This window comes from Andrographis paniculata, unplaced genomic scaffold (assembly GCF_009805555.1).
Source record: "Andrographis paniculata isolate CXL003 unplaced genomic scaffold, ASM980555v1 Contig32END, whole genome shotgun sequence".
Taxonomy (NCBI): Eukaryota; Viridiplantae; Streptophyta; class Magnoliopsida; order Lamiales; family Acanthaceae; genus Andrographis; species Andrographis paniculata.
This window is the reverse complement of record NW_026137565.1, coordinates 6,073,028-6,086,133: the sequence shown is the minus strand read 5'-3', so window position 1 is coordinate 6,086,133 and position 13,106 is coordinate 6,073,028. Positions and strand designations below refer to the sequence as shown.

The 13,106-nt window shown below is 34.8% G+C and overlaps 3 protein-coding genes across 6 annotated transcripts; all 3 read right to left on the bottom strand.

The window, feature by feature from the left end:
- Positions 1-4: 4 nt before the first annotated feature.
- LOC127247886 (uncharacterized) lies at positions 5-3,567 on the bottom strand. Of its 3 annotated transcripts, XM_051269957.1 has the most exons (5): positions 3,453-3,567; positions 2,258-2,503; positions 2,008-2,140; positions 1,737-1,904; positions 5-1,147 (listed from the first exon to the last, which is right to left on the bottom strand). In XM_051269957.1, exons 2-5 carry the CDS (start codon positions 2,443-2,445, stop codon positions 146-148), a joined length of 1,491 nt encoding a protein of 496 aa, XP_051125914.1. In that variant the 5' UTR covers positions 2,446-2,503; positions 3,453-3,567; the 3' UTR covers positions 5-145. The 3 variants fall into 3 exon arrangements, with proteins under 3 accessions (XP_051125914.1, XP_051125913.1, XP_051125915.1); XM_051269956.1 differs by lacking the exon at positions 3,453-3,567 and having other exon boundaries at positions 2,258-2,608; XM_051269958.1 differs by lacking the exon at positions 3,453-3,567 and having other exon boundaries at positions 1,737-1,901; positions 2,258-2,608.
- Positions 3,559-9,847, bottom strand: LOC127247884 (sodium/hydrogen exchanger 6-like). 2 transcript variants are annotated; one of them, XM_051269951.1, is made up of 22 exons: positions 9,417-9,844; positions 9,231-9,282; positions 9,073-9,132; positions 8,934-8,958; positions 8,475-8,560; positions 8,258-8,369; positions 7,769-7,831; positions 7,626-7,645; positions 7,450-7,547; positions 6,820-6,848; positions 6,696-6,727; positions 6,551-6,598; positions 6,390-6,450; positions 6,203-6,300; positions 6,052-6,127; positions 5,937-5,956; positions 5,652-5,749; positions 5,437-5,546; positions 4,908-4,991; positions 4,267-4,364; positions 4,088-4,167; positions 3,559-3,840 (listed from the first exon to the last, which is right to left on the bottom strand). In XM_051269951.1, exons 1-22 carry the CDS (start codon positions 9,595-9,597, stop codon positions 3,800-3,802), a joined length of 1,572 nt encoding a protein of 523 aa, XP_051125908.1. In that variant the 5' UTR covers positions 9,598-9,844; the 3' UTR covers positions 3,559-3,799. The 2 variants fall into 2 exon arrangements, 1 of the variants encoding a protein (XP_051125908.1); XR_007837942.1 differs by lacking the exon at positions 3,559-3,840 and having other exon boundaries at positions 4,913-4,991; positions 9,417-9,847.
- A 1,555-nt stretch (positions 9,848-11,402) lies between these two features.
- Positions 11,403-12,305, bottom strand: LOC127247894 (protein TIC 20-v, chloroplastic). Its single transcript, XM_051269968.1, has one exon. The coding sequence runs from the start codon at positions 12,197-12,199 to the stop codon at positions 11,570-11,572; it is 630 nt and encodes a 209-aa protein (XP_051125925.1). The 5' UTR covers positions 12,200-12,305; the 3' UTR covers positions 11,403-11,569.
- Between the last annotated feature and the right edge of the window lie 801 nt (positions 12,306-13,106).

Here is a 13,106-nt window from a genome sequence, read left to right as displayed (position 1 = left end):
CCGGTGAAAAAGAGCAATCTTTATTTATTCAATATTCAATCAAACACTGAACAGTAGCACCAAAAAGCAATACCAGGAATACAGAAATGTTGACTTATGGGTAGATATGATAAGAAGACAAATTCTGGTTTCTGTAGTAAAATTATCAGCGCCGGAAAGCATTGGTATCAGAGGCAGAACTTCCCTGTGAGTAGTGAGTTCGACGGCGAATACTCTCCTCAATGGTTGAACTTCCTCCTTTCTCAGCACCGAAGACACTTTTTTGAGCAGCATCGAGGAAGTTTCTTCCAGAAGATGTCTTGTCATGAATAGCATCCTCTGCATCCTTGTCTGCTGCCTTCTTCAGCCGTTTCCATCTTTGCTCCTCGTGCAGCTCAGCATCCATTTGCATCTCCCTCAACCTTGCGGCTCTCTCTTCCTCAGAAAGTTTAACAGCACTTTGATGCCTGTTGCTTGGTTCATTCCTGGATGATTTATCAGAAGAATTGACATGGCTTTGCTTATCATGATGAGATTCAAATTTCCGTTCAAAATAATGTTTTTTATATTGAGAATCATAATCATTCTTCCTACTATTCCCACGGTCATCACTTCTGCCATATTTGGAATTGGAAGCACCACTACCCCTGTGGAGTCCATGTTCCTTATCGGGGTGAGATTCAACATCTTTGCGTCGAGAGTTGTAATCAATCTTCTTACTAGTCTCACGATAATCACTTTTGTCATACTTGGAGTTGGAACCCCTGTGGACTCCATGCTCCTCATCATGCTGAGATTCAATATGCCGCTCATAGGAAGTTTCTTTGTGTCGCGAATCATATCCATGCTCCTCATCATGCCGAGATTCAATATGCCGCTCATAGGAAGTTTCTTTGTGTCGCGAATCATAATCATTCTTCTTAGTGTTCTCACGGTCATCACGTTTGCCATACTTGGAGTTAGAAGGGCCACTATACTTGGTGTGGACTGCCTTATCAGATTTGGAATGCTTGTTATAGCTCTCTCTTCGATTATCCACAGCCAAAGAAGTATCCTCAGAAGCTGAGTCATTTTCTGACAATGAATGCTTCTGATGCTTAGACCTCTTTCTATGATGTTTTTTTCTCTGCTTCTTCTCATCCTTGCTCTTGTCCTTCTTTGATACTACCTGGAAATTGACAATTGGCCATATTAGTTACCCAACTCAAAGAACTAGAGTAGCAATGAATAGCATAATATTACACATTAGAACTCAAACAAGAAGAAAAACCACCTAAATAACTTCTAAATTCTTTAGGGTAGCATATATTTTAATCACATATATGAAGTCTGGGTAACACGAGCAAGACAAATTTTTCTGTCTCTAGTGAGGCCACACAATAAAAATAATGTGCATGGTTACAGCACAATCTGATATGAAAGATAAAATACCTTAAATTCCCAAATGTCAAACTACTGCCAAGTACCCAAGGAAGAGAGGGAATTTCGATACAGGGTTTCAGTTAATGTATTCCGCAATTTATACACCACTAGAATGGATAGAGGAAATAAAATTCATAATTCCTGATAATACAATCCATACTAACAGGGGAAACATGACTACATCAATGTTAGAAAGAAAATACTTTTCCCTATCAAGATACACAAACAAAAGCTTGATACTTCCATTGATTTTAATCTAATACATGCATGAAGACTTATTCAAATGGACATGGATAGTCTACAGACCATAATCCTACAGGACGGTTTGGACTTACAGATTTGCGAATCATGGCCATCTGAACGGGGTTGTTCTTGATCCGAGCTAGAGCCTCCTGTTCTCTTTGACGAATCATAAGCAAAGGATCTGAATGAAGTTTCCTCCACGCATCATTGGCTGACTGTGGTTTGTCCTCAAACAAAGCTCCCGGCACAGCTGACTGCTGCTGCAACAAATACCAACAATCCCCAAATTGATCAGCATTCCAACAAAACATTAAATTTGAAGAGAATATGTATAACAATTTTTTTCAATTAAAAAAGAAATACATTTGCAGTAGAAGATGAAGCTACAGGAGCCTCGGGTTCAGCCTTCGGCAAAGATTCAAGCGCCTTGAATCCAGAATCCTTTTTGCCCACTGCTAATCCGGAATCGTACAGGAAATCCAAACGCTCTTGCTTCCTGAAAAAACCAAAACAGATTGAATCTGAAAATTTCACAAACTTGCCACAGAAACCCTAATCCCAATTCTAAACCCTAAAACACACAAAGTTAAGGGATGGGGAAGGTGAAACTTACGGGATAAGACCAGCTTGCTCTTGAAGCTGCCGAAATTCAGCACGCTCGCGTTCCTCATGGATCTGCTTGCGGAGCTCGTCGAGCTTTTTCTGTTCCGCTTCGTGCTTTTGCTCGGCTTTCCAAACATTTTCGATGTTGCGGAGGCTGCCCGTGTGCCATCCCTTCTTGTTGAGAAACTTCAACGCCATCAATAAACGATTTTTCTCCGATTAAAGGGCCGGGGCTCGATGAAGTTGTGTAACCTGCCTGGATTCCGATTTCGGAGTTACAACGGGATCGGGTGGAAATCAAGAGACCTATATCTATGTTTGTTTGTTTGGAGAAAGGAGTCGGGTGTTGGATATACTACTTGGTTCGTCCGCGTTTTTATTTCAATTTATCCTTAATACTTATTTTGTATATTTTAGTCCGTAATTCAAATTTATTTTTATTTTTATTATTTTAATTTATTCTAATTTTTTTAATAAAATATATTACTATTTTTTTAAAAACAAATTATTCTTTATTAATTCAGTCAAATAAACACATAATTATAAGATGAAGAGAGTAGTTTATTATTAAAAAACAAAAAAAAAAACCTTAAATATTGAAAAATAAATAAATAAAATATTTCCGGTGTCTCATTTGACTGTAGATACAACCAATTAGAAAGAATATAGATACGCTAGATACGCTAATTTAGGAAGAATATATATACAATAATTTAGAAGAAATATAATTAATAAATAATTATAAATAAAATAATTATTATATAATAATAATAATCTATTTAAAAATTTAAAATAAAACTAAAATATATAATTATTTTTAAAACAAATAAAAATAATATAATAGAAACCAACTCTGTTCGGCCCGCGAAGAATATTGCGAAAAAATAAGAATTATGATTTTTTTTAATTTTTAAATAATTATTTTAATTCAAAATTATAATATTCAACTCAAAATCCAAAACTAAAATCTTAGACTAAACACACCTACTGAATTTTATAGAATTACATGTCAATGAGTTCTTTATTTTGATTTTTCAATGGAAGATTTATAATTTGTTTGATCCCAGTTTGAAATTAATTTAAATTAAATAATATTTTGATATAATTTTTATAAAATAAATAAAATACTATATTTTTATCCATGTGATAATTGATGAACTATTAATGGTTATATATATAGAGAATAGCTCTTCAAGAATATGTACCTATAATGACAATTCAAGAAGGTAAGGAGCTGTTTTCCTGTCTGTATGTCTTGTCTGTCCACCACAAGAACAAGAACTGCATAAGGGGGGAGGGGTGGGGGTGCGGTAGTATTTCATACATCCTCATCATCATCATCATGTACAGCAGGAATTGTCTGAATACTGTCGCTGTTAGCACTTAGCAAGCCTATCTCCAAATATCTACTTGCCGGTTTTGTCGAGCATCGTATATTTGCTTGAAAAGAATATATAATAACTGGAAGGGATGAGTAGAAGTTCTCCATACCATCTATCTGTGGTGCAAGATGAGAAAAACCATCCAACCAATGTAGTGATGTTTGGCCATGTCAATGGTAACCTCCCCTCCGTGAATCACCAAAAAGCTCAGCTGCCATGAATCCAACAAAAAGCTCAGTTAATACAAGGTCGCATGTAAATCCAGACTATAAAATGTACGCCCGTTGTTTTGTTGTAGACAGATGGTTTTGTTTAGACCTGACAGGTTTTTATGCCAGCCAATGGAGACAACATACGTAAACAGTATTACCGTTACATAATAAGATGTTACCGACGCACAATTTATTACTGATTCTACAACCCTAAGCCTAATAAAGATATGTAGAAATTGAGCTTACCGTGTTCATCTTCATCACCATTTTGAGATGTAAAAAATGGGGTGAGGTAGTTTCTATCTATTTCAGTAAACGATGCAGCGCTGCAAGAACAACAGTGTAGAAACCAAGAAAAAGTTGAGATGCAAAATGGGAGGAAAAAAAAAATGAAAAATAGTAATCTGGGAATCATATTTCATTACCTCTCACGAAGCTCTTTCAGTTTCATCTTAAAACGGTTTCCAGATGACGGCTCCCCTTCGTATCTAGGAGCTCTGTATGTATTGTTTGTCTCCAGACTCTGAAGGGGAAACAAGAATAATTGTGATTGGTAAAATACACAACAAAAATGATGCATTAAAACACCACTGGATATGGAATAAACATAAAATCCTATAAAAAATCAACAAGTGAAGCAAGGACTTTTAGTCCTTTCTTTTTCAAAACAGTCACAATGTAAAGTAAATTTGGATTATAACATTACAATTCTCAATCAATGAACAAGTTTAACTAGTATCTCCACACGCTACCACTTTTCCAAAATGGACCAGAGTGAAAGAGGACAGAACATTGAAAGAACTTAACTTCAGATATCCAAAAATCTTGATTCAGGGAAAGTATTTCAAAATCTCAGAAACACATATAACATGATACTAATCTATCCATATCAAAATAAATAAATAAACAAAACACGAATGCACTAGAGAAATGACACCATGAGGCATAATTCTCATTATTTTAGATTACTTTTGGCGAGATGAAATACTGTATTAACACGTTATGGACAAGGAAACTATATGCCGATCCACTAGAAATGTATACAAGGTGACAAGAGCAGACATACTTCACCTAATGGGCCATCATGGTCATCACCCACAACTTCCAGTGCTTCCAACATGGTTCCAGTTGATCCACCTATCAACAAGACCTAAAAGTTTCCCACCACCATAAAAAATGTTAAAATATCTCAAGAGAAAGTCGACAAAGTACAATATTAACATTAAGTTATTCTAGTATTACAAAAACAAAAAAAAAAAAAAAAAAAAAAAAAACAGAATAATTGAGGAACCCGTATTGTTGCATAGCCCATGTAATCCAAGCAAGCAGATACTATTTATGTAGTATTAGACACCCCAACATTGTAAGTATAAAATATTTTTTGGACAAAAAGAAAAACTAACTATACACCACCACGATTCTTGACCAACTATTATGATAACAATGCCAAAATATGGTTAAACTTGGATTTTCCAAGACGGGCGCATATGTGATCCAGCCTGGGTGTACATACAAAACTGGCATTTCAATCTAAACTAATATAGCTTGACAATGCACTTGCTTGTGCATTAATGCAACACCAAAAATTCTCTCACCGTCAAAACAACTATTGAAGTAGTGGCGGTGAAGATTGTCTGACCGTGTCCTTCTGGAAGATCATGAATTGATTGCAGCGCTAATGCAAAAGCCATTGCCCCTCGAAGCCCTGTTATGGAAATTGCAGGGTTTCCGCTGTCAGTAAAAGCCCATCTTATGCATGAAATTGCTAGGTGCAATGAAGTAACTTGAATAGAAATATATAACTGCATACCACTATACCAAAGTGCTTTCTGATGCTTCATTGGTATTTTTCGATGTGCAGGTCGAACCAAATTCACCAAATATGCACACGAGAACACATTTGCAGCTCTTCATAGTATAATAGAGCAAGGGTCAATAGTTGTTTCTCATTCAAAATATTTAATTGTCCCAAAAACAGTTTAGGTAAAAAATTTGGGGTTAACAATAATCCTTTTCCAAAAATGGTCATAGCAAGGATTGATAAGATATAATCAATTCCATCAAATACAATTGCAATGAAGGTGAAAATGCATACCTTGCAACTCCAATGAATAGCTTTGATATAGGCCAAGTTAAGGAAAATGAGAAACACTCTCCTCAGAAAACTAAACAACAGATACTCATTCAAAAATTGCATAATGAAAGGATACAATTGAGAAAAATATAAAGCCAACATGAGACCAGCTGTGTTTTTCCATAGCAATGTCAAATCCCATGTAGATAAATCTAGAAGTAAGAGAAAAGTAAGAAACATGGGCATTCATATAATTGAAGGAGGTTATAAATTGGAAGATTGCTCACACAAAGGTCTCTGCCAGCGATGATATCAAATGGAAAAATGCAGAAACAAATTTCTGAGAATTCTCAGATAAGTTTGAGAAACTGTAGTGCTTCATCACCTAAGAAAAATATAAACAAAAAGTTTATAAGTACCCACTATCAAACTAAAGATAAGGACAAGGCAAAATTTACACCATTTTTCACTTACTATTCCTGTGAATAATATTGATACGATACCCGAGAGACCAAGACCTTCAGCAAGCATGTATCTGAATATATTTGCAGTTGGAAAAACAAAAAATGAAAAAAAAAGCTATTTAACTAATATAAATTCCATAAGCAAAAATAAAAGGCTCAATAGTGTCTTACGAGAAATATGGAAAAAGAACAAACAGACAGCACTCCAGGTTTTGCAGGCTGTACAAGATAGAAAAAGGAATTATAATATATAAATACCAAGGATCAATTTTGGATTAAAATGGGGAACAAGAAACAGCATAAACCAGTTACGTACTTGTCAATATCCAGACCAGCATACTTGAAAAGGTACTGAGAGTTAAGGCTTGACAGATGTGTTATGAATTTAGAGCCACTAACAGATCTCTGGGCATGAATTTCAAACCATTATAAAAGGATATCAAAGCAGAAATGAACCCAACTCCAACTCCTGTAATTTAGAAATAAATGGGCCTTATGAGGTTCAATAAATGGTGTCTCAATGCAACATATAACATAAGTATTTGGGAATAGGAGTAAGTAAACAAAGTGAAAGCATGTTTTCATCTTCAATGTGACAACAGGTGAAAAACAATTCAGGAAAAATAATAACTTTACAAGATGTTTAATTAAAACTTGAGACTATCTAGTATCAATTTTGTATAGTCAGCAAAATAGGAATTGCATGCATAACTCATTAGTGGTAAGAACACCACAACATTTACAAACAAAAGTTGGCGCAGATAACACTACTTATAAATCTCAACTCAACACTTTAGCTAGAATCAACAATTAAAAACTAATTTAAAAAGATATGTAGACAACAGATACCTGAGAAGATGATGGTTATCAAACTATTTTAATCAAGAGGGCAGGAAAAGCAACATATGAGAAGGGAGAATATTGTGGTTTCCTAAGCTAAAGTTTAGTAAAGGCTTAATCTTTATAATTCATATGATTATCATCGAATATCTAAACTAAAACTTGAATTGCAGAATTTATTCAGAATGCAATAAATGATTGAATTACTGTCTGGTAGTAAGTTTACAAACCTGCAGACAATGAGCCAACAAAAGTCTCAAGAAATCTGACCACAACCATGAAATAGCTTTGATCAGATGACATATGGCTCCTCACCATTGACATAGTCCTGCAAAGGTATACCAAGGCTATAAATAACTGCTCAAACCTACACTTGTTGAGAGATAAAAGCTATAATATGACTCACCTGTATAAAGAAATTGCCATCTTCAAACAGCATAAAACACAACCAGGCAGCCAAGTCATGCGTTAGAGAATGATTAGATAAATATGCATGTTCTTTAAACAGGTATCCTCTATCAGATAAACCAGCAGAAATGCAGAACTTACTGCATCATTTAGTACAGATTCACCGAAGACCAAGGCATAGAGATTCACATCCGTGCCAAGCTCCTATAAACATCAAATCACTTTTGTCATCTCAGATATTTTGTAAGAAGACATAAACTGAATTGAGCCATTTTACAGAACAAAATTTTTTGAACCGTAACTGCACATTAGCTCGCTAGTAAAGGAACAGGAAATCGTTCTATTCCAATTTTTTATTATAAAAAATGTTATAGAATAATAGAATAGTCAGCATTGGAAAAATCAACCAGGTTTCTGGTACATAAATTGCAGCTTTTTCAATGAACATTCTACCCAGACAGTCATGTGGCAAAAAAATGTGATAATACCAAAATCAAAAGATTAATTTGCTTATAGGCCCAATTATGATTCAAAGTAGATTTAATTTGACCTGAATGGATCTATAGTAAGAATTAATAAGCCAATGAGTGATAAACATAGCCATACAAACCTGTAGCAAGACCTTGTTACCTGAAATATAGAAAGAACAGTGACGGGATCGGTAGCTGAGATGAGAGCACCAAACATCAGACACTCAACAAAAGGAAGTTTGTAGATGAGATATGTTATTCCACCAAGATATCTACAAAAATAAACAATAAAATCATGAATCAGTACATAAAATATATCATCTAGAAGACTTAGAATTATAAGAAAATTTGACGAGTTTAAGAGAAATGGTACCCACACCAAAATTCCTGTGACAACAGAAGCAACAAAAGTTCCAAAAATTGCAAATGTGACTATGGCCCCAAAGTTAGAAAAGAATGGCTTCTGCAAAAATAAAAGATTCAGGGTAAAGGTTGTGATGCTTTCAGTTTTTGAGACAATATGATACGCATGAAAGCCAAAAGAAAGAAAGGTCTTTTTTGTAGCTAAGTTTGACTATATCTTCCAGGGTCTTACCCTACACCCTTATCCAGAGAGAAACAATATATGCATAATTAATCATCTATCAGACTTAAATGTGATATAACCCTATAATAAGAATTTAATATATAGCATCAATCTCACCAGGAAAATCTAATGATTCAAAGTTAAGTCAACTTGATATAGAGTATCAAATGGGGAGTCTATCTCTCTAACATCAAGGAACAAATAATCTCAAAGAAAACAGATCAATTGCACAAATATAGGACCAACTTACAGGTTGAAGGCTGAACCCAGATTGAGTGAGCACAAATACGAAGTTAAGGAAATCGTTCCCATTGAAAACAAGTAAAATAGTGAAATATTCCAATAACCATTCATAATAGATATAAATTCAAATTAACACGCAAGGATATAATATAATCGGCGGCAGCAGAAACAAGAAGAAAAACTCCTCGTGGAAATTGAACCACGCCCTGCAGTACCAAAACAACTCAAAATGTAAAAAACAGTGAAATTATCACACAACTAAACATATGAAGAAATAAATACGATATATATGGTCTCAGAAAACCTGATGCTATTCTCCGTATTAGAAATGTTCGCCAAACCTCCCACGATCAACCCTGCGCCATGTATTCAGTTCCATTAAGATAGAGAAATCGCCAATTAAACAATATAGCAAATGATCACTTGCACCCAAAAATTTAAAAATAAATGGAGCCACTACAAGTTAGAAATCAAGAAGGGGGAAACTTACCAATTAATAGGGACGCACTAGCTTCCGGGAGGTAGTAGAACCGATGGCGGCGTAGAACGTGGCCGAGAACGAAGGACAGCACGAGCATCATAATCTGAAGAAGAATTCCCACACCAGCAGCCTGCTGGTCTTTCGCCGGACTTCCCCTAGGATCGGCCGGAGAAATTTTCAACTCGTCCATGCCGTTCCTCGGGAATTTAGTGCTTCGAGGCTCTCTACAAACCAGTATACGTCCCGAATACGATACTACATCAATCGAATCGACGAATCACGGATAAATTCCTAGAGCCGCAGAATGCTGGTAATTGTTGGTAGTTTATGGCAGACTTTTCGTGTCCTTTCTCGTTTGATCTTCGGGAGTTTTGCTTTTTCCGCTTGGGTTTACTGTGAATTCACGCCTTCCGAGCTTCTCTTCTAGTCTAGGTTAAATATAGTCTCATTTTTTTCGTGTATGTTTTTTTCAGGAAATGCTGGTCAACTCGAGCTGCTGTATTTTCATTTTTACTCCTTGTATTTGCACAATTGCGCGATGCAGTCCTTTATTAGTATAAGAGTTTCTTATCTTGTTATTTAAAATAAAAATTAATTTTATTTAATTTTAAATGATTTTAAACTATAAATAAACAAACTTAAATTTGTATTATATATCGTGAATTGATGTAATGTCCTGAATAATTGTTTTTTAAGTGTTAATTGTATGATATAAAACAGAAAGGAAAAAAAAAAAATGTTAAAATAACAAGATCTTAAATTTACAACCACTCTAAACATTTTATTAATTAATTGATAGCAATAATAACATATTTTATTCCATTTTGATTATACCTGGATGTCATTATCAAGTTTTAATTAGAATTAGCATATTATAAACTTCATTCAATTTATTTTAATAGATTTGAGATTATCATTGCATTGTGTTGAAAATAACCTATGGATTGAAATAAACATTCAATTTAGGAATTTAATTCAACCTTTATATTAATTATTATTCAGCCCAGGTCAAAATTGCAAATATATATATATATATATATATATATTGACAAAAGAAAGTGAAGGTTGCGTTTAATTGCAAATTGAGAAGTGTAACTGAAATTTTGATATTAGCATCGAATACGGTTCCTTACTATATGAAAAACATTATAAAGAATGGTTCGTGTGTAACATATGTATATTGCAGGCCCCACATATAATCGTTACACACAAATAATGAATGTTAGAATAACATCAAAGAGACAATTTTCAACCATACTTAAATGACTAAAATAATATAAAATGCTATTTTTCACAGTGAAAAATTGTTAGATGATTTAAACGACAATCTATTATGATACAATATCATTTGGATATTTAATTATTTATCTACAAACACGAATCAATCAATACGTTTCTTAACTAAACTTGTTCGTGGACAACCACAAATGGAGGTCGAACTTGAAACCTAAAGCTCTGTACTATATTAGATGATTTAAATGATTAGAATACCACATCGTTTACTTATTTATCTACAAACGAAAATCAAACAACATGCGAATAAGAGGATAAACACCACCAAACAAAACTTGCCCGTGGACAATGACAAATGGAAGACGGTGGACTCGAACTCCCCTAAAAGCTTACAACAACATAGTTGTGGATCTCGATTTCGAATCATTTGGGGTGATTTTAGAGCCAAGAATTCATCATACACAACCACCATTAGCTCGAAATTAAGCTAAGCCATTCGTTATCGAGCATCATTTGATGAGCATTGAGTTGCATATCTAAGTGCTAATGCTTCCCTTAACTAATTTCAAGTGATTAATCAAAACCATTATTGAATCAAACGTTAGGAACTTAAGTTCAGCAACTCTGCAAATTTTAACCCAGTGATGTTTCAAAATTCAAACTAAGAACTATAAACATATTCTAGAGGTCCACAGGTTAAAATTTAGTATTGAAAACAGCACCTCAACATGAAGAAAACCCTTCTGGACTAACAGATAGATATCAAAAGATCAATAAAACTCTTTAACACCAATTTATGAAGTAATCCTTGTTAACTTATGATTGAAATTTTCATGCCTCTAATTTGTGTTTCTGAAAAAAGGAATGATCAAAATATACATATGAACAGCTGAAAAGATGACTAGCCTATGAAGGAGTTTCTGTTCAAATCAAAGGACTTGCCTATCAGCAGCCTCAGCTACAAGGGGCAACCTGGGAAGCTGACCCAGCAAGCAAGAAGAGGAGCCATAGATCAGGCAAACCAAGAGGAACAAGAACACGGTGCTATCCAGGCTCATCATCAATTCTAACCCTAATCCATCTCTTGCGTTGAAAGTCCTCTCCAGAAGGTCAGGAAATATTAGCAGCACATCGAGAACAATAGCTTGCATAGTATTGAACCTCACATACCTACTGAAATTGGAGTTCCTGACAACAACAAAGTAAAGCGTCAGGAAAACGAGGAAACCGTTGAAGGGGAAGCTCTTGAAGACCCTAATTGCCGGAAGCAAAGGCTGGATGAAAGCCTGGAATGGGGAAAATTGGGTAATCACGTATTTCCCGTACTGGACGCCGTCGAAGAAGGGGTAGAAGTAAACTATTGCTGAGATCAAACGGTCAGGAGCGTCGGCGGAATTGCTGCCCTTCGACTGCGCAACGACGCTGGCCGTCCTGCTAATTCTTCCAGGTCGTTTTGAGAGTAGAATGGGAGGTCTTGGATAGACGGTTTGGATTGAGTGTTTGGTTGGTAGAATTGAAGGGATGGAGATGGAGATGGAGAGATGATAGTTCATGGCCATCCCTCTCTCCCTGTAGGCTGTAGGTAGAGTCTGTGGATGGGCAAGAAAATCTTCGAAATAAGGATTGAAGTAGGAACGGTTGAGTGGGAAGAAGAACTGAAGTCTGAAGATATGCTGTGGTGCTGTCCGCCATTGGCCATTGCAATTTGCAGGTGAGGTGTTGGGTTGCTTAGATCCATTCACTGTCGGCCCTAATTGCAAAGGCAAAGCCCACTTTAAGCGACCCAAGTTATATTTCACCCGAAACGGTAACTTATATCGTTATTTTTATTTTTGGTAACGAGTTTTCCACTTTTTTACAAAATTATTTTTATTTTTTCACAATAATTAGATAAAATATGGATCAATTATCAGTATAATACCATTATTCATCCAAATGTCGATATTGTTTTGGGACCAATAGAATTGTCAAATGAGCGGGTTAGCCTCGGACTCAGTCTTAATAGGACGGATTCCGGTCTAAGAAATTTGGTTGAGTTATAGATTTTGAGTTTTAGACCCGGACGGATTTGAGACAAGTTACGGATTTTACTAAAAACCAGTTTTTTCCCAACCCAGACCTGAATCCGGATATTTTATTCATTATTATAATTTATTTATATTTTTATACAATATAAATTATGTAGTATTATTTATTTATTAAAAAAATAAACATAAAATAAAAAATTAATTCTAAATCAAAATTGTCTTTATGTTTATCCAGTAATTCTCTTTATAATCTAGATTATTGTGAGCCATAGTGTTCTTATTTTTAGAACTATATATATATATATTTTTTGTACTTTGACACATATTTTTTTAGTATTAAATTATTTTCTTAAAAATTATATTTTATTCTTAAAAAAAAAAGGATTTATCAGATTGGCCCCGAATCCAACGAGATGGGTAATGGGCCAGGTTGAAGTGG